At 42.7% G+C, this 27300-nt stretch overlaps 1 protein-coding gene across 2 annotated transcripts in view; it reads left to right on the forward strand.

Annotated features, from left to right (window-relative positions):
- The window catches only part of pik3r3b (phosphoinositide-3-kinase, regulatory subunit 3b (gamma)), a 44551-nt gene extending 17806 nt beyond the window's left edge, over positions 1 to 26745 (forward strand). The window contains exons 1-9 of one of the 2 annotated variants that reach the window (XM_034179339.1): positions 4926 to 5118; positions 8171 to 8285; positions 9093 to 9191; positions 9458 to 9638; positions 18746 to 18871; positions 20196 to 20515; positions 20814 to 20888; positions 21475 to 21645; positions 24771 to 26745. In XM_034179339.1, coding sequence (XP_034035230.1) covers positions 5091 to 5118; positions 8171 to 8285; positions 9093 to 9191; positions 9458 to 9638; positions 18746 to 18871; positions 20196 to 20515; positions 20814 to 20888; positions 21475 to 21645; positions 24771 to 24969 — 1314 coding nt within the window. In that variant the 5' untranslated portion in view covers positions 4926 to 5090 and the 3' untranslated portion in view covers positions 24970 to 26745. Of the gene's footprint in view, positions 1 to 4925; positions 5119 to 8170; positions 8286 to 9092; positions 9192 to 9457; positions 9639 to 18745; positions 18872 to 20195; positions 20516 to 20813; positions 20889 to 21474; positions 21646 to 24770 lie in introns of those variants that run through there. The other variant, XM_034179338.1, reaches the window with a different exon arrangement.
- Positions 26746 to 27300: the final 555 nt, after the last annotated feature.

Genomic DNA, 27300 nt, shown 5'->3' on the forward strand with positions numbered 1-27300 from the left:
CTTTGGGATGGTTATGAGTAATTTTTTCTCTAATAGTTAAAATTTTATTAGCAAAGAAAGTCATGAAGTCATTACTAGTTAACGTTAAAGGAATACTCGGCTCAATACTGGGTAGTCCATCAGAGTAAATGTAACGACCAGGTGGACGATAGATAATAACAAATAAAACTGTTTTTTGGGACTTCCAATTTGGATGGACAAGACTAAGAGTCAAGCTTTCAAATGAATTAAAGCTCTGTCTGGGTTTTTGATTAATTAATAAGCTGGAGTGGAAGATTGCTGCTAATCCTCCTCCTCGGCCCGTGCTACGAGCATTCTGGCAGTTAGTGTGACTCGGGGGTGTTGACTCATTTAAACTAACATATTCATCCTGCTGTAACCAGGTTTCTGTAAGGCAGAATAAATCAATATGTTGATCAATTATTATATCATTTACTAACAGGGACTTAGAAGAGAGAGATCTAATGTTTAATAGACCACATTTAACTGTTTTAGTCTATGGTGCAGTTGAACGTGCTATATTATTTTTTCTTTTTGAATTTTTATGCTTAAATAGATTTTTGCTGGTTATTGGTGGTCTGGGAGCAGGCACCGTCTCTACGGGGATGGGGTAATGAGGGGATGGCAGGGGGAGAGAAGCTGCAGAGAGGTGTGTAAGACTACAACTCTGCTTCCTGGTCCCAACCCTGGATAGTCACGGTTTGGAGGATTTAAGAAAATTGGCCAGATTTCTAGAAATGAGAGCTGCTCCATCCAAAGTGGGATGGATGCCATCTCTCCTAACAAGACCAGGTTTTCCCCAGAAGCTTTGCCAATTATCTATGAAGCCCACCTCATTTTTTGGACACCACTCAGACAGCCAGCAATTCAAGGAGAACATGCCGCTAAACATGTCACTCCCGGTCCGATTGGGGAGGGGCCCAGAGAAAACTACAGAGTCCGACATTGTTTTTGCAAAGTTACACACCGATTCAATGTTAATTTTAGTGACCTCCGATTGGCGTAACCGGGTGTCATTACTGCTGACGTAAATTACAATCTTACCAAATTTACGCTTAGCCTTAGCCAGCAGTTTCAAATTTCCTTCAGTGTCGCCTGCGCTGGCCCCAGGAAGACAACTGACTATGGTTGCTGGTGTCGCTAATTTCACATTTCTCAAAACAGTCGCCAATAACCAGAGTTTGACCCTCGGCGGGTGTGTCGTCGAGTGGGGAAAAACGGTTAGAAATGTGAACGGGTTGGCGGTGTACACGGGGCTTCTGTTTAGGACTACGCTTCCGCCTCACAGTCACCCAGTCGGCCTGCTTTCCCGGCTGCTCGGGATCTGCCAGAGGGAAACTAACGGCGGCTAAGCTACCTTGGTCCGCACCGACTACAGGGGCCTGGCTAGCTGTAGAATTTTCCACGGTGCGGAGCCGAGTCTCCAGTTCGCCCAGCCTGGCCTCCAAAGCTACGAATAAGCTACACTTATTACAAGTACCATTACTGCTAAAGGAGGCCGAGGAATAACTAAACATTTCACACCCAGAGCAGAAAAGTGCGGGAGGGACAGGAGAAGCCGCCATGCTAAACCGGCTAAGAGCTAGTAGCTGCACTATGCTAGCAGATTCCTAAAAACACACAAAGTGAATAATGTGTAAATAATTTAGAGGTGATTCAGCAGAGGGAGTGCTTTAGATAAGGCACGTGAAGATTGCACTGTGAAACAAATCGTTATCTAGTTAACTAGATCAATCTAACTGCGCAGATTAAACAGCTAACAGATACAGCAAAACACCGCTGTGCTCCGGAACAGGAAGTGATACAATACCGCAGTGAGAGCCAACCACCAATAGATGCAAGCAAGAGCTCCACACAATCACAACCTTAGAGATTAGAGCATGCCATAGGTATTAAAGGCACTGCGGTGGTTTGAATCATATTTATCTAATAGATTACAATTTGTTCATGTAAATGGGGAATTTTCTTCACAGACTAAGGTTAATTATGGAGTTCCACAAGGTTCTGTGCTAGGACCAATTCTTCTTCTTACTTATAAGGTTTTGAATAATCAGGTCCCATCTTATCTTAGGGACCTCATAGTACCATATCACCCCTATAGAGCGCTTCTCTCTCAGACTGCAGGCTTACTTGTAGTTCCTAGGGTTTGTAAGAGTAGAATGGGAGGCAGAGCCTTCAGCTTTCAGGCTCCTCTCCTCTGGAACCAGCTCCCAATTCAGATCAGGGAGACAGACACCATCTCTACTTTTAAGATTAGGCTTAAAACTTTCCTTTTTGCTAAAGCTTATAGTTAGGGCTGGATCAGATGACCCTGAACCATCCCTTAGTTATGCTGCTATAGACTTAGACTGCTGGGGGGTTCTCATGATGCACTGTTTCTTTCTCTTTTTGCTCTGTATGCACCACTCTGCTTTTAATCATTAGTGCTTGATCTCTGCTCCCCTCCACAGCATGTCTTTTTCCTGGTTCTCTCCCTCAGCCCCAACCAGTCCCAGCAGAGGACTGCCCCTCCTTGAGCCTGGTTCTGCTGGAGGTTTCTTCCTGTTAAAAGGGAGTTTTTCCTTCCCACTGTCGCCAAGTGCTTGCTCACAGGGGGTCGTTCTGACCGTTGGGGTTTTTCCGTAATTATTGTATGGCCTTGCCTTACAATATAAAGCGCCTTGGGGCAACTGTTTGTTGTTATTTGGTGCTATATAAATAAAGTTGATTTGATTTGAATTGAATTGATTCAGAATCGTCCACGGCTGCATCACAAATCAGACACCCCCCCTCCCAGAATTCCCAGATGTCGTGGTTTTCCTGTCACATCCAGTACCAAAGAATGTTATACTGGTCCCCGGATCCCTCGTTGTAATTGTTGCAGGACAAATGTCTCTCTGCAAACTGTTGAAGTCGGTTGTGTCAGTCATATGTACCCATCACGGGTGAGGAGGTTGAAACGTTGGACATTTTTATTGATTGTTGTCCTGCTGTTAGCACTACTTCTGGTGAAATCACAGCGTGTGATTGTCCACAGATGATGTAACACCATCTTACCCAGTGTAGGTGGAATGAAGAGGAACAAGGCTGTTTTCTGTTTCATATAAAGTAGGATACACAGGATTTATGATTGTTCACAGATTGCTGAGTTGTTATCATTTTGGCAGGCTGAAAATTGGAATCTCCATCCAATGTTGGTGGTGTAGATAAATCCATATCAGAGAAATGAGAGTGACTGGGGCACTTTTGATTAAATGGACTGCATTTATATCGCACTTTTCCATCTGCATCAGATGCTCAAAGCGCTTTACATATCAATGCCTCACATTCACCCTGATGTCAGGCTGCTGCCCTACAAGGCGCCAACTACACACCGGGAGCAACTAGGGGATTAAGAACCTTGCCCAAGGGCCTTTAATGATTTTCTGTTCAGGCTGGGATTTGAACTGAGGATCATCTGGTCTCAAGCCCAACGCTGAACTACTAGACCATCACCTCCTCTTGATTGAGATATAATGTAAAATATACATTATAAATGGGGTTTTCAATGTTAAATTTAAATGGGCACAAAATCTGTAATCTGGATCAGATCTGGATAAAACTTTGTCAGGCAATAAAGGATACCATCCTACATAATGCTGTCAAACATGAAAGAAATGACACATTTTTTAACAGAATTATGAATTTGTGAAGATGAATTTAATGTTAAAGGCTAGGGATTTTCCAGGATTTTTCCTGACTCTGACCTATGACCTTGAAAATTGAGTCAGTTCTTGCCTATCAGGATATGAATCCTCTGTAACAGTATCATGATGATATATGAAAAATTGTGGGTTACAGGCTGTTCAGACAGACAACAAACAACTTCGCTGGTGGAGGTAATTACATCCCCAACACTGGTGTGAACCAACGGGGAACCGGTTGTTGTCCTAGAGTCATCCCTGGTTCTCAAGACCAGGCACCTAAGTGGCTCTACTCTTCTTTTTTTAGATATTTAGACATATTTTAGTAAATACTAGTAGAGTTCTACCTTAGAATTGGAATGTATAATAGAAGATATACCTTACTGAATTTTCATGGCTCCAAACCACCTGGTTTCTCTAGCCTGCATCTCAGTAATGATGCGTTTGATGGATCCTGGAGACTGTAACAGTAGTGAGACTGGCTGTGTTGTACTGTTTAGAGACAGTGGCACTATAAAAAGACAGGAGGCGGTGCTGAAGATGCTGCAATTTTCATTGGGACTGACAAGGATGGACATATCCGAGGGACAGCATAGGTAGAACAGTTTGGAGACAAAGTTAGAGAGCTGAGACTGAGATGGTTTGGACATGTGCAGAGGGGAGACCCAGGGTATATAGAGAGAAGGATGCTGAGGATGGAGCCACCGGGCAGGAGGAGAAGAGGGAGGACAAAGAGGAGGTTTATGGATGTGCTGAGGGAGGACATGCAGGAGGAAGATGCAGAGGACAGGGTGAGATGGAGACGAATGATCTGCTGTGTCGCCTCCTAATGGGCGCAGCCGAAAGAAGAAGAATATTTTCAAGACTACTTCTGGTCTTGATTAGGATCCAGATTTGAATTCTGATTCATTGAATTCTTTTGAATAGAGACAGAAAAGGAGAATACGGACAATGGGCGAGAAAAATTTTGTGCAGATTGTCAGTGAGACGTGTGCTCGTGCACGTGATGCTCATGAAGCTGCAGTATTACTACAAACATACAGCAGCGTTGTTGATCTCCACGTGGACTTGCAGGTGCAGTTTGGAGGAAGTGAGTGTTCGAGATCGGTTTCTGTTCTCAGACTTACAAAGGAGACGACCTGTTGGTGTGTGTGTGTGAATCCCAGTGGATTTATTCCACGGGATAACTCCTCCCTCTCCACACCTCTTTTCTGTCTCGCTGAAGAAGCACCCCTCCCCCCTACTGCCGGTCTGTGATTGGCTGAGGGAACGGGCCTCTCTTTGTGCTGACTCGCCATTGGTTGTCCGGTCTTTGAGTGTCGTTCGTTCTCCTTCTGTCCTTCTGTCTGACACTCAGAGGGTCGGAGGAGGAGGATGGGAGCGAGTCGGAGCGGCTGAGCGTTAGAGGGGGAGGAGCTGAGCGGCAGCATGCAGCTGACTGACAGGGCGGAGGACGGTAAGAGACGGGTGACAGATTGTTCCCCGTTATCGCTCCTCTGGAAATGGTTTGCTGTGGACAAAGTGATGGACGGCTGCTTGTTTTTATGATTTTCAGGTTTTGTCCCCGAATTCCATAAAGTATGGATCATTTCATTTACATGTCATACTGGTTCTTTTAAAAACATTTTTCTCTCCTTTTTGCCTTTATGTCATAGACGATTTATTTTCTCACACTTCCTTTTATAATTCTTTTGATTCACTGTAATTTCAGTCCTTATTTGACCACTTTTTTCATTGCTTCTCTTTATTTCTATTTAATTTTTTCATTGCTTCCATTTATTTTCTTTTATTTCTGTTTAATTTTTAAATTGCTTCTCTTTATTTTCTTTTAGTTCTATTTAATTTTTTTCTTTGCTTCTCTTTATTTTCTTTTATTTGTGTGTATTCATTGGGGATGTATGTTGGCTGTGTTTGTCCCTGATCTTTTCAGGATTCTTTGACGTCCTCCAGTGTTCCCGTGGTCGTGCACGGCGTGTTTTGGTGCTGAGTGAGTGTGACGGACACTAGACGTTTTTAATATTTATTTCATATGACTGTCTGCGTTGCTACACACAGTGCAGCTGTAGTTTCAGGTTTGATGCAGACGTTAGTTTTTGCGATGTCAGTGCAGTGAAACACTGTATGAAACAGACCAGATGTCCCACTGATCAGATTGATTAGTTTCCACTAATAGATCAAACCTGTCGGGTTGAAACTGTCACTGCTGTAAAAAAAAAAAAAAAGTCTTCACAGGTGATGTTACGGCACATCTGAACTGTTTAACACAGAACCATTTTAATCATTAACAGTTCTCGGTCACAGCTGCAGACGTGATGAAATTACTGGAAAAAACTGTTTGGTTTTTTGTTTTCTTTTTGTGTGTGTGTGTGTTGCTCCTTTGTTGGGTGTGATGATGCGGACGGGGAGTCGTCTGTGCTCACACACCTCCCTCCCTTGTTATGTAATATCTGCAGTTCCCTGTCTTCAGTGGGTTTTTGTCAGACCTCCGTGTGACTGACAGCTGAAGCTGATCAGCCTGATCAGTGAAGTATTGATCGGTGTGTCATTGATTGTTCTCTCTTGTCTTTGTGTTTCGGTGGTGCTGAAGTGATGAGGTAATCATGAACCATCAGCCACGTTACATTATTTATGAAGTCCAAACACAAAGTGGATGCTGACATGAAGCTTTTATTTTATTATTTTATTTTTGCTTGTAACAGAAGATGGAGGTCATGTGATCACTCTGTAGAAAAACCTGAAAAAGTAGTTGAGGGGATTTGCCTAGATTTTGGAGAGGGCCAGATGGTCATTGGGTCAGAGTGAAACGGTTTGGCTCATTTCTTGGGGAAGAGCGCCCCCTTCCTCTCATCAGCAACGAGCCTCAATAAACAATCATTTTTAAGTGTTTCTGAAGTTGATCAATAGCTGCAGTGTTCGTCCATCAGTCATTGGTGATTTTATCATGGACAGACCTGAACAGTCAGTGCCTGGTTTGGAATGCTAACGCTAGCTGCTAATGCAAAAACTGTGAGATAGGATACAAATAATGAATGTTTGAGTTCTATTAGGACATTAGGATAGATTTATTGTCATTACACAAGTGCAACAACAACGAGATTACGACCACACCCAAGTTACCACAGACAAGATACAGCAATTAATCCACAATTATTACTTGTTTACTGTAATAATGGCACACATCAGAATTAAGACGACACATATACATTTGACATCGTTTATGTGCACTAAACTTGAAACAGTCCATTTTCTGAATTGAGGTGATGTGAGTGTGCGGGAATATTTCATGAGGTGAAAGCTGGAACAAATCATTCAATGAGAAGCCGAATTGAATGATTTGTTCCAGCTTTCACCAAATTAAATATTTGTTCCATTGAAAGAATGTAAAAACATTCATTATTTGTTTTGTATAACGGCTAAAATGGATCCTTGTCATTTATTTATTTTATTAATTTCTAAACAACAGAAAAGGGACTTACATTTTGTCGTCCAGTGATGCTGTGCACTGACTTCAGACTTCCATTAAAAAAAGACTTTGTGTAGTTCTTCAGTCCAGCCAAAAATCACATCAGCGTTTCATCTGAATAGCTCTTTGTGCATCCAGATGGCTTACAGCAGAGTGGATTTTTGTGTGTGTGTGTGTGTGTGTGTAGCAGCATCAATTAGTTCAGTCAAATCATTGTGTCATTGTCCCCAGTGCGTGCGCACACACACAACCAGCTCGGTCGACTGTGTATGTCCTCAGTGCAGCGGAAAAAAAAATCACGTCAGAAATCTGTTCAGCTTTTCTTTCTCTCTTCCTGCTCACAGCCTCCAGCCAGCACAGTGGATTTGTTTGTGTGTGTGTGTGTGTGTGTGTGTGTGTGTGTGTGTGTGTGTGTGTGTGTGTGTGTGTGTGTGTGTGTGTGTGTGTGTGTCTTACAAGAATTAGCAGCGTCACTTAGCTCAATCAGATTATGTCTCGGGGGAGTTGTTGTCCCCCCTGCGCACACGCATGAGCAACCTGGTCAGCGCTTGTGCATGCATGTGCTCCCAAAGAAAGACTGTGTACGTCCTCAGTGCAGCGAAAAAAAAATCACATCAGAAATGAGTCCAGTTTTTCTTTCTCTCTTCCTGCTCACAGCCTCCAGACAGCACAGTGGATTTGTTTTGTGTCATGCACGAGCATGTGTGTGCGTGCACATACGCGTGCACACACAGAGTGCAATGGTACCAAACATATGGAACCAAATTTGCACTCTAAATGGAACCAAGCCGCACTTTAAATGCAATGCAACACACATGGGATAAATTAATCCATGTCATGTGACATACAAAGCACCAATCATATGACAAGGATCCACTGAGTCGTTATATAATAAACTATTTTTGTTGCTAGTCCATATGCAGATCACAGAGAACCATGCGTTCAGTTCTTTTCAAAATAAAATGTTAATAAGAAATCAAAAATCTGATCGGAGGGACATTTTGTCCTTTTCTCTTGCTGTCTGGCTCTGTCATGTCTTCTCCAGCCCTTCCTCCAAAACCCGCCAAGTCCCAGCAGCCCTCCACAGTGGGTGGGGGCAACAGTGCCAAAGATGGAGGGTCGCTGCAGGAGGCTGAGTGGTACTGGGGAGACATATCCAGGTAAACCCAATAGGCTACACCTTTACACAAATTTGAAGTTCCAAATATGTCATATCCACTTTAAATGTCCATGTTTAGTTCTTAGTACTGCAGTTCCACAGTTTGCACATCCAAACAAAAGGTATAATAAGATAGCAAACTCTGGGCTCAGTTAAAATCAGTTCACTCAGTCATCATTCAGTTCTAAAAATGTTGCATAAAGAAATCTATATTTATTTGACATTTTGGCCTTCTGACGGACATTTTTAGTTTTCCCACAGCAGCGGCTAAATGAACCAGCAGCAGCAGCTCGATGGCCACAACTGATTCTCAGTTAATACAAAAAAAATCCTGTCCTGCAGTTCATAACGTCTGTTACTTGTCAATGTGCTGTACATTATTTGTCCAGTAGATGTCAGTAGTCTGTTATGAGGTGCTAAATGAAACTTTAAGTCATCAAGCGTTTGTTGAAGCAGTTGACTGGGAGACTCGTTAAAGTGTCAAACCCTCAACACTTCAGTGACGCTTTTCTAAAGTCTGTTTATATGAAGTATTCAGGATATGAGTCATGAGGGGAGAGTTTAGTGACGCTGACAGCTTAGAACAAATGTCCACGTCTTTAGGGTCCCAGAGCTTCCTGTCTTAGTTTATGGAGACTTACTGTGAGACCTGGAATCTAATCTGTGATCTTAGACAGTGACTGGATGTGTTTGGTACCAGGTTCCTCTGTTGGACCCTCTGGTACCACTGGCTATGTCCTGATTATGCTCCTGACTAATGCTGGATCCAGATTGGTTGATCCTGTTTCTGCTGTCTGTTGGTCCTCAGGGAGGAAGTGAATGATAAACTCAGAGACATGCCTGATGGGACCTTCCTGGTCCGCGACGCCTCCACCAAGATGCAGGGCGACTACACGCTCACGCTGAGGTACGAGTCCGAGAGATCAAGAGTCTTGTTTTTAAACAGAAACTGGTTTAAAGCCACAGGAGGATTGTGGGAGTTTGAAGGTGCAGCGTGAATTTAAGGAGCAGGTGTTTAATGGAGCTGTGAAAAATCTATTCATCTCTGTGTGTGTGTGTGTGTGTGTGTGTGTGTGTGTGTGTGTGTGTGTGTGTGTGTGTGTGTGTGTGTGTGTGTGTGTGTGTGTGTGTGTGTGTGTGTGTGTGTGTGTGTGTGTGTGTGTGTTTTTTCAGAAAAGGGGGCAACAACAAGCTGATAAAGATCTACCACCGGGACGGGAAGTACGGCTTCTCAGACCCGCTGACCTTCAGCTCGGTGGTGGAGCTCATCAGCCACTACAGACACAAGTCTCTGGCTCAGTACAACACCAAGCTGGACGTCAAACTTATGTACCCCGTCTCCCGCTTCCAGCAGGTCTGCACACACACACACACACACACACACACACTAGGGTTTGACCTTTGACCTCTTGGGGTTTGCAGTGCAGATGTGAGAGATGTGCCGTTGACCTTGTCTGACCTCTGCCACATGCATTCCTGGTAGTCTGGAACACTGTGTGTGTGACCTTTGCAGACCTCTGAGGTCGACGCCCACCACTCTAGTCAGGATCTGAAAGAAACAGGAAACGATTTTATACACATCTTGTCAGAAAGAATTAGAGAATTTTAAGCCTAGATTTCAAGGTCTCCTCCCTAACCCTGTCTGTGGCTGGAGTTTGGAACAGCGCCTGCGGCTGGTGAAGCGGTGCTCAAACAGTACATGAACGCTTCTCTAATCACAGCCACTGAAGTTTGGGGTAACTTCAGCGTTGTTGGCTTTCTTGGTGGCTTCCCTCATGCCAAGCAAAACAAAACAAACTGTCGCACATTGTTTTCATTCTTGAGGACAGAAATGTTGTCGGGCGACGTTGCTTTCAGGCCGGTGTGCAGTTTTGTATTCATGCGCTTGGTTTCAGTGTAGAAGGTTCCGGGTTCAAATCCCACCCCTGCCACATTTCTCCATGTAATGTGGAGTTGCGTCAGGAAGGGCATCCGGCGTAAAACCTGTGCCAGTTGAACATGCAGATCCACCTTGGATTTGCTGTGGCGACCCCGAGTGCAAACAAGGGAGCAGCCGAAGGGACTTACTTTACCAAAGGAAGTGAACGTATTCATCAAACGTGGAGCTGCTTTCATTTTTTTTTTTTTTTTTGGCCTACTTACCAAGTGTGCGACACAAAGGAGGCTTCTGTTGTTCAGATCAGGTCTGATCACTTCTGGATTGTCTTTGAAGGAAATGTTTCATATTGCAGTCAGCTTCTTTAAAACCTGTCTGGCAACTTTGAGCTGCGTAAAGTTTCCAGGACTCCGTCTCTAAAGATACACTTAGGAGAAAAGGCAGGCCAGATTTCAAGCTTCCATAACTGCTGTCTGCTTGAAGAACTGTCCTCTGGGGTGAGCTGGATCCACAACTGGGTCCTAGAATAGTTTTTGGAACGTACTGAGTATTTTAACTGTTCCTGTGATTAATAATGTCCTCATGTCTGTGTAGGAACTCTTTTTGTTTCTAACATGTTTCCCGCTCAGTGAATGAAGTGCTTTACAGTAAAAAAATAAATGAATAAAAATAAAATGAATGAGAATAAGAGTGTGACACACAATCAAGTGTAAGAGGCACATAAAGGCAAAAATTCCACAGGTGTTAAGACATTTTGAATGAATAAGTCCAGCTCTGAGTTCAAAAAGTGCTCAGTCAGGTAATTGTGTGTGTATCAGGCTAATGTGTTCTGGAGTTTGGGGCAACGATCAGCTCAAAGCTTGTGTTCTGACCTCTGGACTTGAAGTACAGGTGGCACGATGACCACGATGCCCCTCTTGTACAACGTCCCAGTTCCAATGAAGTTGAGACGTTGTGTAAAATGTAAATAAAAACAGAATCCAATGATTTTCAAATCCTCTTCAACCTATATTCAGTTGAATACACCACAAAGACAAGATATTTAATGTTCAAACTGATAAACTTCATTGTTTTTGTGCAAATATTTGCTCATTTTGAAATGGATGCCTGCAACACATTTCCAAAAAGCTGGGACAGTGGTATGTTTCCCACTGTGTTACATCACCTTTCCTTCTAACAACACTCAATAAGCCTTTGGGAACTGAGGACACTAATTGTTGAAGCTTTGTAGGTGGAATTCTTTCCCATTCTTGCTTGATGTATGACTTCAGTTGTACAGTTGTTCAGATGTACGACTACGAGGTCACGCTGTTTGTAACACGTGCAGAATGTGGCTTGGCATTGTCTTGCTGAAATAAGCAGGGACGTCCCTGAAAAAGACGTTGCTTGGATGGCAGCATGTGTTGCTCCAAAACCTGGATGTACCTTTCAGCATTGATGGTGCCATCACAGATGTGTAAGTTGTCCATGTCATGGGCACTAACACACCGCCATACCATCACAGATGCTGACTTTTGAACTTTGCGCTGGTAACAATCTGGATGGTGTTTTTCCTCTTTTGTCCAGGGGACACGACGTCCATGATTTCCAAAAACAATTTGAAATGTGGACTCATCAGACCACAGCACACTTTTCCACTTTGTGTCTGTCCATTGCAAATGAGCTCGGGCCCAGAGAAGGCGGCGGCATTTCTGGATGTTGTTGATGTATGACTTTCACTTTGCATGGTAGAGTTTTAACTTGCACTTGTAGATGTAGCGACAAAGTGTGTTAACTGACAGTGGTTTTCTGAAGTGTTCCTGAGCCCACGTGGTATGATCCTTTACACAATGATGTCGATTTTTAAAGCGGGGCCACCTGAGGGATCGAAGGTCACGGGCATTCAATCAATCAATCAATTTTTTTTTTATATAGCGCCAAATCACAACAAACAGTTGCCCCAAGGCGCTTTATATTGTAAGGCAAGGCCATACAATAATTATGTAAAACCCCAACGGTCAAAACGACCCCCTGTGAGCAAGCACTTGGCTACAGTGGGAAGGAAAAACTCCCTTTTAACAGGAAGAAACCTCCAGCAGAACCAGGCTCAGGGAGGGGCAGTCTTCTGCTGGGACTGGTTGGGGCTGAGGGAGAGAACCAGGAAAAAGACATGCTGTGGAGGGGAGCAGAGATCGATCACTAGGAGCGCCTTGGGGCAACTGTTTGTTGTGATTTGGCGCTATACAAGAAAAAAGTTGATTGATTGATTGATTGATTAAATGCAGATTGGTGCATACAGAGCAAAAAGAGAAAGAAACAGTGCATCATGGGAACCCCCCAGCAGTCTACGTCTATAGCAGCATAACTAAGGGATGGTTCAGGGTCACCTGATCCAGCCCTAACTATAAGCTTTAGCAAAAAGGAAAGTTTTAAGCCTAATCTTAAAAGTAGAGAGGGTGTCTGTCTCCCTGATCTGAATTGGGAGCTGGTTCCACAGGAGAGGAGCCTGAAAGCTGAAGGCTCTGCCTCCCATTCTACTCTTACAAACCCTAGGAACTACAAGTAAGCCTGCAGTCTGAGAGCGAAGCGCTCTATTGGGGTGATATGGTACTACGAGGTCCCTAAGATAAGATGGGACCTGATTATTCAAAACCTTATAAGTAAGAAGAAGAATTTTAAATTCTATTCTAGAATTAACAGGAAGCCAATGAAGAGAGGCCAATATGGGTGAGATATGCTCTCTCCTTCTAGTCCCCGTCAGTACTCTAGCTGCAGCATTTTGAATTAACTGAAGGCTTTTTAGGGAACTTTTAGGACAACCTGATAATAATGAATTACAATAGTTCAGCCTAGAGGAAATAAATGCATGAATTAGTTTTTCAGCATCACTCTGAGACAAGACCTTTCTGATTTTAGAGATATTGCGTAAATGCAAAAAAGCAGTCCTACATATTTGTTTAATATGCGCTTTGAATGACATATCCTGATCAAAAATGACTCCAAGATTTCTCACAGTATTACTAGAGGTCAGGGTAATGCCATCCAGAGTAAGGATCTGGTTAGACACCATGTTTCTAAGATTTGTGGGGCCAAGTACAATAACTTCAGTTTTATGAGTTTAAAAGCAGGAAATTAGAGGTCATCCATGTCTTTGTCTGTAAGACAATCCTGCAGTTTAGCTAATTGGTGTGTGTCCTCTGGCTTCATGGATAGATAAAGCTGGGTATCATCTGCGTAACAATGAAAATTTAAGCAATACCGTCTAATAATACTGCCTAAGGGGAGCATGTATAAAGTGAATAAAATTGGTCCTAGCACAGAACCTTGTGGAACTCCATAATTAACTTTAGTCTGTGAAGAAGATTCCCCATTTACATGAACAAATTGTAATCTATTAGACAAATATGATTCAAACCACCGCAGCGCAGTGCCTTTAATACCTATGGCATGCTCTAATCTCTGTAATAAAATTTTATGGTCAACAGTATCAAAAGCAGCACTGAGGTCTAACAGAACAAGCACAGAGATGAGTCCACTGTCCGAGGCCATAAGAAGATCATTTGTAACCTTCACTAATGCTGTTTCTGTACTATGATGAATTCTAAAACCTGACTGAAACTCTTCAAATAGACCATTCCTCTGCAGATGATCAGTTACCTGTTTTACAACTACCCTTTCAAGAATTTTTGAGAGAAAAAGAAGGTTGGAGATTGGCCTATAATTAGCTAAGATAGCTGGGTCAAGTGATGGCTTTTTAAGTAATGGTTTAATTACTGCCACCTTAAAAGCCTGTGGTACATAGCCAACTAACAAAGATAGATTGATCATATTTAAGATCGAAGCATTAAATAATGGTAGGGCTTCCTTGAGCAGCTTGGTAGGAATGTGGTCTAATAAACATGTTGATGGTTTGGATGAAGTAACTAATGAAAATAACTCAGACAGAACAATCGGAGAGAAAGAGTCTAACCAAATACCGGCATCACTGAAAGCAGCCAAAGATAACGATACGTCTTTGGGATGGTTATGAGTAATTTTTTCTCTAATAGTTAAAATTTTGTTAGCAAAGAAAGTCATGAAGTCATTACTAGTTAAAGTTAATGGAATACTCAGCTCAATAGAGCTCTGACTCTTTGTCAGCCAGTGCTGAAAAGAAACCTGGGGTTGTTCTTATTTTCTTCAATTAGTGATGAGTAGAAAGATGTCCTAGCTTTACGGAGGGCTTTTTTATAGAGCAACAGACTCTTTTTCCAGGCTAAGTGAAGATCTTCTAAATTAGTGAGACGCCATTTCCTCTCCAACTTACGGGTTATCTGCTTTAAGCTACGAGTTTGTGAGTTATACCACGGAGTCAGGCACTTCTGATTTAAAGCTCTCTTTTTCAGAGGAGCTACAGCATCCAAAGTTGTCTTCAATGAGGATGTAAAACTATTGACGAGATACTCTATCTCACTTACAGAGTTTAGGTAGCTACTCTGCACTGTGTTGGTATATGGCATTAGAGAACATAAAGAAGGAATCATATCCTTAAACCTAGTTACAGCGCTTTCTGAAAGACTTCTAGTGTAATGAAACTTATTCCCCACTGCTGGGTAGTCCATCAGGGTAAATGTAAATGTTATTAAGAAATGATCAGACAGAAGGGAGTTTTCAGGGAATACTGTTAAGTCTTCTATTTCCATACCATAAGTCAGAACAAGATCTAAGATATGATTAAAGTGGTGGGTGGACTCATTTACTTTTTGAGCAAAGCCAATAGAGTCTAATAATAGATTAAATGCAGTGTTGAGGCTGTCATTCTCAGCATCTGTGTGGATGTTAAAATCGCCCACTATAATTATCTTATCTGAGCTAAGCACTAAGTCAGACAAAAGGTCTGAAAATTCACAGAGAAACTCACAGTAACGACCAGGTGGACGATAGATAATAACAAATAAAACTGGTTTTTGGGACTTCCAATTTGGATGGACAAGACTAAGAGTCAAGCTTTCAAATGAATTAAAGCTCTGTCTGGGTTTTTGATTAATTAATAAGCTGGAATGGAAGATTGCTGCTAATCCTCCGCCCCGGCCCGTGCTACGAGCATTCTGACAGTTAGTGTGACTCGGGGGTGTTGACTCATTTAAACTAACATATTCATCCTGCTGTAACCAGGTTTCTGTAAGGCAGAATAAATCAATATGTTGATCAATTATTATATCATTTACCAACAGGGACTTAGAAGAGAGAGACCTAATGTTTAATAGACCACATTTAACTGTTTTAGACTGTGGTGCAGTTGAAGGTGCTATATTATTTTTTCTTTTTGAATTTTTATGCTTAAATAGATTTTTGCTGGTTATTGGTAGTCTGGGAGCAGGCACCGTCTCTACGGGGATGGGGTAATGAGGGGATGGCAGGGGGAGAGAAGCTGCAGAGAGGTGTGTAAGACTACAACTCTGCTTCCTGGTCCCAACCCTGGATAGTCACGGTTTGGAGGATTTAAGAAAATTGGCCAGATTTCTAGAAATGAGAGCTGCTCCATCCAAAGTGGGATGGATGCCGTCTCTCCTAACAAGACCAGGTTTTCCCCAGAAGCTTTGCCAATTATCTATGAAGTCCACCTCATTTTTTGGACACCACTCAGACAGCCAGCAATTCAAGGAGAACATGCGGCTAAACATGTCACTCCCGGTCTGATTGGGGAGGGGCCCAGAGAAAACTACAGAGTCCGACATTGTTTTTGCAAAGTTACACACCGATTTAATGTTAATTTTAGTGACCTCCGATTGGCGTAACCGGGTGTCATTACTGCCGACGTGAATTACAATCTTACCAAATTTACGCTTAGCCTTAGCCAGCAGTTTCAAATTTCCTTCAATGTCGCCTGCTCTGGCCCCCGGAAGACAATTGACTATGGTTGCTGGTGTCGCTAACTTCACATTTCGCAAAACAGAGTCGCCAATAACCAGAGTTTGATCCTCGGCGGGTGTGTCGCCGAGTGGGGAAAAACGGTTAGAGATGTGAACGGGTTGGCGGTGTACACGGGGCTTCTGTTTAGGGCTACGCTTCCTCCTCACAGTCACCCAGTCGGCCTGCTTTCCCGGCTGCTCGGGATCTGCCAGGGGGTAACTAACGGCGGCTAAGCTACCTTGGTCCGCACCGACTACAGGGGCCTGGCTAGCTGTAGAATTTTCCACGGTGCGGAGCCGAGTCTCCAATTCGCCCAGCCTGGCCTCCAAAGCTACGAATAAGCTACACTTATTACAAGTACCATTACTGCTAAAGGAGGCCGAGGAATAACTAAACATTTCACACCCAGAGCAGAAACGTGCGGGAGAGACAGGAGAAGCCGCCATGCTAAATCGGCTAAGAGCTAGTAGCTACGCTAAGCTAGCGGATTCCTAAAAACACGCAAAGTAAATAATGTGTAAATAATTTAGAGGTGATTCAGCAGAGGGAGTGCTTTAGTTAAGGCACGTAAAGATTACACTGGGAAACAAATCGTAATCTAGATAACTAGATCAATCTAACTGTGCAGATTAAACAGCTAACAGATACAGAAAAACACCGCTGTGCTCCGGAACAGGAAGTGATACAATACCGCAGTGAGAGCCAACCACCAGTAGAGTGGTTCAGTGTTGGTTTTCAGCCTTGCTGCTTACGTGTAAAAAGTTCTCCAGATTCTCTGAATCTTCTGATTATATTATGGACTGTAGATGATGGAATCCCTAAATTCCTTGCAATTGAACGTTGAGAAACATTGTCCTCAAACTGTTGGACTATTTATTTCATGCAGTTGTTCACAAAGTGGTGATCCTCACTCCATCTTTGCTTGTGAACGGCTCAGCCTTTTGGGGATGCTCCTTTTATACCCAATCATGACACTCACCTGTTTCCAATTAGGTGTTCTTTGAGCATTCATCAACTTTCCCAATCTTTTGTTGCCACTGTCCCAGCTGTTTTGAAACATGTTGCAGGCATCCATTTCAAAATGAGCAAATATTTGCACAAAAACAATAAAGTTTATCAGTTTGAACATTAAATATCTTGTCTTTGTGGTGTATTCAATTGAATATAGGTTGATGAGGATTTGCTGATCATTGTATTCTGTTTTTATTTACATTTTACACAACGTCCCAACTTCATTGGAATTGGGGTTGTAGTTGCGGAGAGTTAAAATCTCAGACAGGTAATATGGGGTGAGACCATGAATGGCTTTAAAAACAAACATTAAAATCCATTTTAAATGAACTGGAGGCTGATGGAGGGAGTCAAGTACACCACGTTCACACTGCTGGGCATCAGAACAGTAACATCAACCATGGAAAATAAATGATTTTTAAATTAAGTGGAACATGTTTTTAAGAAGTGTGCACACAGAGCTTGTTTGGAAAATGGTTTTAATAGTTTTTTCCTCTGAATGTCCTGGTTGCCTTTTAACATGAAAAAGGCCCAAAAATTGTCATTTCATGATAAATAAGCATCATTGTTCCTCAAAGCTGTCTTTATTCACAGATAATCAAAATATTTCCAAGTATCTATGAACGAGACAAACATCATACAATGTTTCTTCACTAGCAGTTGTTGCCTGTTATAACAGTGAGGCAAAGAACAATTTAACAGACAGATATTTTTGTGGGTTGAAAATTTTAAGTACCGTATTTTCCGGACTATAAGTCGCACTTTTTTACATGTTTTGGCCTGGGGTGTGACCTATACTCCGGTGCGACTTATAGTCCGGAAAATACGGTAGGTAAAGGTGACCAGGCCTGTTGGGTGCCCCCCCAGCTAGTGATCATCATTAATTTTTTGCCACTTATGCGTGTTTGTGTGTTGCTCCTTTGTCGGGTGTGATGATGATGTGGGTGGGGGAGTCGTCTTTAATCACACACCTCCCCTTGTTATGTAATATCTGCAGTTTTCTGTCTTCAAGTGTCTTATTAGTGGGTCTGTGTCCTACCAGTACTTTTATTTGTTTATTTTTTTTAATCGTCCCTCCGTTGAGGAGCAGCGTGCACCTTTAATTAAAGGGCTGCAGCGAGAAAATCTAACGTTCTAATGAGATACCGTTACTTTTTTCACCCTCTCAGATCAACCAGTAGATGTTGAGGCTCCTTGCAGCAGGTTGACCAGGTATTACAGAGGCAAAGTACTCTGAGTACTGAGTAAATCTTGGTATAGTTGCATCCATGTTTCATCCAGGACAGCTGTCAGGACACACTGGCTTCATGGGTACGACATGTCGTATACCATTGGAAAGGCCATTTTTTTTAACCATGCGCCTCATTTCTATCAAGGTGGATTTATGCCATATCAAAAATGTTACATTTTATTGATCAGAAATTGTACTTTTTAGACAGTGAATGCTTACTGTGTGAATTAACATACCAGGGGCCTGGATTTGAGTCCTACAGATGGGTGCAAAATAACAAAACCTCTTTTAAAATTGTGTGTTTTTTCTATTTCTGAATCGTGAATTCATTGATTTTGCAGTATTGGGAACATGTTCAGGTCTAAGTCTTGTAAAAAGTGTTTTTAAAGGGTTTTTAAAAGGGTTTTTAGTCCTTTGGACCAAAGTTCTTCAGTTTCTGCACTTGATAATCTTGACTTTTCTTCTCTCTCAGGACCAGCTGGTGCAAGAAGACAGTATTGATGCTGTGGGGAAGAAGCTGCAGGAATACCACAATCAGTACCAGGACAAGAACAAAGAGTATGACAGACTGTACGAAGAATACACTAAGACATCGCAGGTAGCTAAAGCCCACATCGCACAGTGTTACTGATTCTTCTCAGAACACAGATGTTTCAAGTCAGAGTTTCTATGAATGCTGTGTGCTTCTGGACCCAAAACCTCCATTCATAACTTTAGGTCCAGTCCCACTGGGGAGAGGATTAATTGCGCATGAATTGAGTATACAAATTTCAGGTGTTCGTTGTCGTCCGCAACAAAATTGGCCAGGAATGACAAATTTCTCTGCATGGATTACGTATATATTAATGTATAGTGAATATATGACGAACAATCACAGATGTATGAAGCATGTATTGAGGAACCTGATCGGATGCATTGCAATTATCATGGAAGTATTATGGATGTATTGAGAATGCATTGCGCATGTGTTGCGGAAACAGTGATCGTATTGCGCATGCGCGGTATCTGCATTGCAGTCATAAAAGAAGCACACTCGGGCCTGTCAGCATCACTATTCACACCAACACCACAGCCTCTGGAGCAATTGCTGGACTTGGTCAAGTTGATTGGTATGTTGTTGGATGGCAGCAACTATCACACTACGTCTTTGGGGATCCATAACTACATCTGTACGTCTCCACAGCTGGACTGGCAATGACTGGGAGGTATGTCGATTTCTGTTTGTTATGCATTCGCAAATTGTCCGCAAAGCAGACGTAAACGCTTTATTCGTGACCACTCTGTATGCATTCGCCACAACTTATTTTAGTTTGTGATGTGGGCGTGATAGGCACGCTATATATCCATTTTACACACTGGCCCAGTGCACTGCCAAGCCACATTTCACCATCAGTTGCGGATATCAGCAGATAATGGCTGATATACAGCGCATAGATTGAGTATGTATTGAGTATGTAAGGCGGCTGTCATCCGCCACCAAGATTTTGTGCAGCTCAGAAAAACTGGCAACACAAAAATGTGCCTCCGCGGATAATTGTGGACACGTGCGGATGTCGGCCGACTCGTACAAGCATGTTTCACGGATATTGCGGATGTTTAGCGAATATAAACCAAGTTTGTGCCCAATTCATGTGCAAATCTTCCTAAACGCCAGTGGGACCTGGCCTTTTCCTATTGACTGGGGTCACCACCACCTGCTCCTGGAGGTCACCTATCCTGCATGTTTTCTAACCCACTGCTAATTAAGTCAGGTGTGCTCAGCCAATCAGGAGCCAGGAAAAGACAGAGTTCAGGCATAAAAGTAGGGCAGGTGACCTTCAGGAACAGGAGTGGTGACCTCATGAAACACACCAAAATAATTACTCCATCAGATTCTTTCTTGGATTGTGGCCGTAACAGAAGACAAATGTCTCCACCTTCAGGAGATCCAAATGAAACGAACAGCCATTGAAGCCTTCAATGAGACCATCAAAATCTTTGAGGAGCAGTGCCATACGCAAGAACACTACAGCAAGGACTACATCGAGCGCTTCCGCCGTGAGGGCAACGACAAAGAGCTAGAGAGGATCACCATCAACTACAAGAAGCTCAAGTCTCGGCTGTGCGAGATCCATGACAGCAAGGTCCGGCTGGAGCAGGACCTCAAGACACAAGCCATGGACAACCGTGAGACGGACAAAAAGATGAACAGTCTGAAGCCAGACCTCATCCAGCTCCGCAAGATCAGGGACCAGCACCTCGTGTAAGTATGGCAGATAGTTTTACCACAAGATGTGAGCATCACCTGGTTCTGGAGGGTTTTTGTATGTTGGCTTGTTAACAAGCTGCACTAAAGCTACTGAACCAATGTTCCTGAAAGTCTCTGGAAAGGGAAGTTTGTTTGTGCTGAAGTGGAAACTTGAGGTTTTCTTTCAGCTGAAATGTTTTGGCTTTTGAGGAACAGGAGGAGGGCTGAGCTCATCCACAACAATCTGAAGATTCTTTGATGGTTTCTAAAGTGATTTGTGTTGGATCATTCTGACATTTTTGTCTCCTTCCAGCTGGCTCAATCACAAAGGCGTACGTCAGAAACGAATCAACGACTGGCTGGAAAGCAAGAACGACAACGCCGACGGGTGAGTGTGAACGTTTGTATTTAGTCTGTCAGCGAAAACGAGAGCCGGTTTATGTGGGAACAGTTTCATTTCATCTCTTCAAAGACGAGTGATCAGGTGGTATGAAGGACAAACTGGATGTAGGTTTTTGCAAAAACAATTCACTGATTTTACAACTTCTTCAGACTAAAGAAGCTGCAGCCTGTGGAACATGCTGAGAAATGCTTCATGTCAGGCTTTCTTCAAAAGTCCAATGTATGGTGATAAAAAGAACTCAAACTCAGAGAAGAATAGTCATCTATCAACAGAGACAAAAAACACCTCACCTGTGATAGCAGATTGGACAGATACTGTGTTCCTGCTGAAGATGAGTTCTTTTTATTCTCTGTACATTATACATTTTCTTTATAAGAAAGTGCTGAGATGAAGTGTTTCTCAATGGTTTTTCTGCCAGGAAATAAAAAGTCTTCATGATCACGGGGCCACAGTCATGATTCCAGACTGTCCTCGGTTTGTGGAACCGTTCCTGCTTTATTTGCATGTACACAAAGATCGAACCACACCACCATGTAGTTCCTGTGTGTAACTGCGCACGTGCACTTGGCAGGGGTTACTTTGTGAACGAGGAGGATGAGAAGTTGCCACACTATGATGAGAAGAGCTGGTTTGTGGGTGACCTGAACAGGACACAGGCGGAGGAGCTGCTGACCGGGAAGCCAAACGGAGCGTTTCTCATCCGAGAAAGCAGCAAAAAGGGCTGCTACGCCTGCTCGGTGGTGTAAGTACTCAGAATATTAACAGTCTGAGACTCGTCTTATGACGATCTGAGACGCGGCTTATGACGGTCTTGTTCACGGTTTCCACAGCCAAGTATTTGTATCTCCGATAAAATAGATGTTGATGTCTGTGTACTGAATATCAGGGACGCATGCCAGCAGCTCCGAAAACATCTGCAAAGTAGAGCGCAAACCTCCACCAACACTAGTTTCCAATTTCACAAGTTTTGGATCATGGGATTTATTTTCATGGCGTGCAGAATGCTGAAGAGTCGACTGATGTCTGTGATAAACGCTGACGTGAATGAATGAGGCGCTGTGATTCAACTTTTAAAATAAGTTAATCGTCTTGTAGTGCAAAGAGCCAGCGTTCTCTGGTTCAGGCTGAGAAACGCACAAAACACAGAGTCTTTAAAAACGCTATGTTTCTTCATCCATGACAAGGAACTAAAGTATTTTCAGATGTCGTTTTCCAAAATCAGGAGGCTTTATGTGGGTTAGTTTTCATCAGACTGTGATGATGAATCCATCTAAAGTGAACAGGTCAGCTTAAGACTTTATATTTACTCTGTGTTTGAATGGATTTAATATTTGTAACGGGCTGAACTGTTCACATGAGGACTGCAGCTTCCAGCCAATCAGTGGACAGTATCAATGGACGTATTTCAACTTATGAGTAAATTAAAAGAAATGTGTGTCAACAATTGCATAACTTACCTACAACTTATGTCCCTCATATATGTGTAACATAGGAGCCATACGCTGGCATACGTCGCAAATGTTGTGGATGTCCAAAATTATTTGAGGTGCTCGTCTGAGTTACAAAACACACAGATTCAGGGGCAGCTTTTACCCAACTGCAATATAACAATTAACAGATAGAAAGAACTGTGAAATATAGAATGTGGGACATAGACTTCATCCTTGTAGCATCTTCATATGTGCAATATCCCGTATCCTTTATTTATTTGTTGTATGTTGTGTATATACAGATACAATGATAGTTTATTTTTTATTAACCCTATTTATACTATCCCACACCTTGGACTGGTATTCTGAGCTGTAGTTTGTTTTGAGCTATGCGAGCAGTGCATCAGGATTTCGTTCTGTGACAGCATCTATATTTTTTTACTAAATGACAATAAAACAAGTCTAAGTATTATGACATATATGGGCATGATTCAATGTGCTAACTTGCGCGTAACTTATTAGACGTACGCCAGCATTTCTAATACAGTGGGCATACGCTGGCTAAATCATTGTGCTGTGAGATATGTGACCTTGATATCAGGATATGAATCCTCTGTAAAAATGTCATAACATATATGAAAAATTGTGGGTTCCAGGCTGTTCACAAACAAATAGGAGTGAAAACATAACCTCCTCCCACAAATACGGGACCTGAAGGCCTCAGTCCACACAGTTTGCTGACTTCACCACTAAAAAGGATTCTGTCAGGTTGCAGAATTTTGGAACATTGCTGTAAACAATTAAAGCTTGGGTCCCACTGAATAATGAAGGATGAATAATGAGCAGCATGTTTTTTTGCTATGAGAGGGTTTCTTCAACTATTGTGGGAGCTTTGTGGCTCTTAGAGGCGTTATCTTCAGTTAATGAGGCCCCTCTCTGAGCATGGCGCTAATTTCAAGAAGTTCAAAATTTAGCAACAACAGTGTGGCGCAGTTTGTGTACAAGTTACTGCGACGGCTTAGTGGCATGTGCGCGGTGCTTACGGGTCTGCTAAAAGCCCGTTATCTGTGCACCTGGCAGCTACGCAGGACCTGAGCGGCTGTCCTCTTGTGCGCACAATTCCACCTGCTCTGCGGTGGATGCTGTATATAAAATAATTATTTTGTAGCGGATTAATCATTTTCTGCGAAACCTTGGATGCTGAAAATACCTAATTACTTCTGGAATCATTGAGGACTGTTTCATCTGGAAGCTTTTTTTCCTCTTTCCTGCTCCATGTGGAATGTATTTTGAACAGCTTAAGATAACTATTTTTAATGTTTTTATAGCTTGATAAAACAGTTCCTACCTGTAAAAGTATGTCTATAGTTGATTTAATATCTTGTTAATGATCACATGAGCCCCACTGTGTGTGCGCACTGCGTATCGACGCAGTGACTTATCACGCTTCCACTGAGCATTTAGGCAGAAGGCACTGCGCGCAAAAGAGCGATTGTGCAGAAATAAATGGACAAACACAAAGTTAAAAGTGGGATCACGGTATGAAAATGACTGTTTAAAGCCAGGGAAAAAATAAAGCCAGCAAGCCACGGATGGAAAGGAAGCCAGTGAGAAGGAGCACAGATGAGGCTGTCCATGAATGGAGAACAGCAGCGTGTGTGCGCAAAAGAGCGATTTTGCAGAAATACACAGACAAACATAAAATTAAAAGTGGGATCACGATGTGTGTGTTTAAAGCCAGAGAAGAAATAAAGCCAGCGAGCCGCGAAGCCAGCGAGGAGCACAGAGGCGGCTGTCCAGGAACCCTTGGTTCAGTTCTCGCTGGTCTGGTGCATTACAGGTGGACAGCAGCCTGGCACACAGTGCACAACCGCGGGACTGTACTGGAGCGTCTATTTTTGGACTGCATTTTAAAAAATGTGACATCTTTAAATGCTGCTGTGAATCTATGAATTGAAAACCCACACTTTGAAGGGACCAGGTGTGGGAGGGCTGGAGGTTTGGACCAAACCCATGCCTAAACGTGCGCCAACATGGCGTTATCATGGCGCTATCATGGTGCTACCTGACTTAGTGTGGCTGATGCCACACTAAGTCATTCGAGGCTCTAATGACAGGTTGGTCGTGGCTCACTAGAGGCTGCTACATGGCACATGTGGGGTACAGAGAGGCACATAGAGGCACCTTCATAGCGGATACGTGATAGATGAAAACGTGGGTCATTCTTCAAATAATCACTGACATGCCCATGCGTGGCTCATTATTCATGGATTTTTATTCGGTGGGACCCAGGCTTAAATTCTTTCCACAATTCCCATCCAACATGGCGGATACCGTCTCAGGGCGTGGTTTGATGACATCAGTGCATATCCTCTATGATTGACATCACCACTCGCTGTGCTGCCATGTGACCTTTGACCTCTCTGTCTCTCTACAGTGCTAATGACAAGGTGAAGCACTGCGTCATCTACAGCACAGCGCGCGGCTTTGGCTTTGCCGAGCCGTACAACCTGTACAGCAGCCTGAAGGACCTGGTGCTCCACTATCACCAGACCTCCCTTGTGCAGCACAACGACGCACTCAACGTCTGCCTCGCCTACCCCGTCTACGCACACATGCCATCTGGAGGCAGATGAACCTCCGTCCACACACGCCACCGCTAACCAACACCAGATCCAAATGGACGACATGCTGCGAGCCGCGTCAGGCACGTGGAGTTTCTATATTTTTACCGGAACCCCTTCGGAGGGCATTCTTTCTAACGACTGCTTGATTTGCACAAGGACGTTTGAAATGTTTGTGAATGTGAAAACAGGAAGTGGAGGAGGAGACTTCAGCGTTTCAGGTTGATGCTGCTGCTACTTACATGCGAGCGCAGAGAACGACGACGGCGAACATTCCCCCCTTTTTCCACATCAGATGCTTTTATTATTATTAGTATTTTTAGTATTTTTGGTTTTTGGACTCGTCATGTTTAAGATATTTGTGAAGATGTCATTTTCTTTCTGTATGAAAAGCAAACGCAATGTAGCATAACGAGCTAATGGATGCTTATTTGAAAATGTTCCTCCATGTAAACGCTGCTGAAGGGTTTAGGGGCGGAGTCTTCTTTAGCAGGCTCGGTCATGCTAGCATTTTAAAACCAAAAGCAGCTTTCTGTTTATCTGCCATTTAGAGATTTGTTGATGGTAATAAATTAAAATTTGTGCTGTCAGGGAGCTTTGGTGAACTTTGACCTCGAAATTGTGCTAACCTTAGCGGTAATGTCAGATACCATCATGTGATCCAGGACAAAAGTTCTGTATCAGAGTATAACGTCTGCACGTAGTGTAGTGAGCTAGCTAGCGTGCAGTTTCTCAAACTATGTCATCATGCTGGGTCACATGATCATCAAATAAGTTTTAATAAAACATTAATTGCTCAACTTTTACCACAAACTCTTAAACTGCACTAAACACCACGTGGCGTTTAGCACAGTTTCATACATGTTTGTAAGTGATGGCCAAATTGAGGCCTTATGAAGCATTTGGTGTTTTTTTTCCTTAGGCCACTAGATGGCAGTGTCTATTCAAAAAAAGGGGTCTAAGGAAGCTGAAGGTCATTGTGCTTTGAGTTCTTTTCTGAATAGACACTGCCATCTAGTGGCCTAAAAAAACACCAAATGCTTCATAAAGCCTTGTTTTGCCGTCACGACTGTCGGTGCCTCCACCTTTAAGTCATTAAACACAGCATACTGTTACAGCAGGTTTAAGAATTTGTGATCAAAGTAATTTGATGATCATGTGACCCAACATGAGGTCAGTTTTTCAAACTGGTAAGAGGCGGAGCTACAACTCTACTGATTTCTGAAAGCAGCCCTTCCTTCACTACACTTGGCACAGAGTTCTCCCGATCAGGAATTCTACACAGCAAAAAAAAAAAAAAAAAACACAAAACAAAAAACACTTATTTGGTAATGGACACTGAGCCATCTTTGCTCAGTGTCTTGAGTTGATGAGAACAATCAGGTGTTGCGTCCGTCATTAAATGACACATTTAATCTGTTTTATTTTGTACTTTATACTCTGAGTGAACATTTAAAAAACCTATAAAATCTAATCTGTCAGGTGCGTTCATGATCCGGAAATGGAAACTTTTGCAAATGATTTGAAGCCTTTCACATTTTTTTTTTTTAAAAAGGTGGTGATGGTGATTTGAACGCTGACATCATGACCTACCAGAACATCGACAAGCTTCCTGTTCAGTTTACATTCTAGTGTGACTGAGCCCATAGGAGGACTAAACACTAATTTAGTCTAATTAGTTCAATTAGGGGAAGGGGAGGTGATGGTCAAGTGTTGGGCTTGAGACGAAAGGGTCATTGGTTCAAATCCCAGCCCAACTGGAAAATCACTGAGGGCCCTTGGGCAAGGTCCTTAATCCCCTAGTTGCTTCTGGTGTGTAGTACGTACCTTGTATGGCAGCACCCTCACATTGGAGTGAATGTGAGGCATTATTGTAAAGCGCATTGAGTGTCTGATGCAGATGGAAAAGTGCTATATAAATGCAGTTCATTTACCATTTAATTTACCGTTTCTACGTTTATTAGATGTGTTTTCGATTTCATTTCTGGACATTTTCTTCCACCTGGTAACAAGAAGGAGCAGAACCGGAGACCAAAGTGACACAAAGAGTTGGTCCAGTTTTATTCTAAAACCCAAACGGATGGTGTCTTTCAGACCACATCTATGACTTTTGTGCACCAAATAAACGTGTTGGAAAACCAAATGGTACGTTACAGCAGTGGTCCCGCATCCTGCTGTCAGAGGCGGCAACAAAAAAAAAAAGCATTTAAAGAAAAACATTTTCTTTTATTCTTTTTTTTTTTTTTAAGTGGACCGTTTGTGTGTGTGTTACAAAACCGATGCGATTTTTAAAGACAATAATTTAGGTGCAACAGCAAAGCTAAAAATGTGCTTTCGATGAAT

The sequence above is a fragment of the Thalassophryne amazonica genome, chromosome 10, assembly GCF_902500255.1.
Source record: "Thalassophryne amazonica chromosome 10, fThaAma1.1, whole genome shotgun sequence".
Classification (NCBI taxonomy): Eukaryota; Metazoa; Chordata; class Actinopteri; order Batrachoidiformes; family Batrachoididae; genus Thalassophryne; species Thalassophryne amazonica.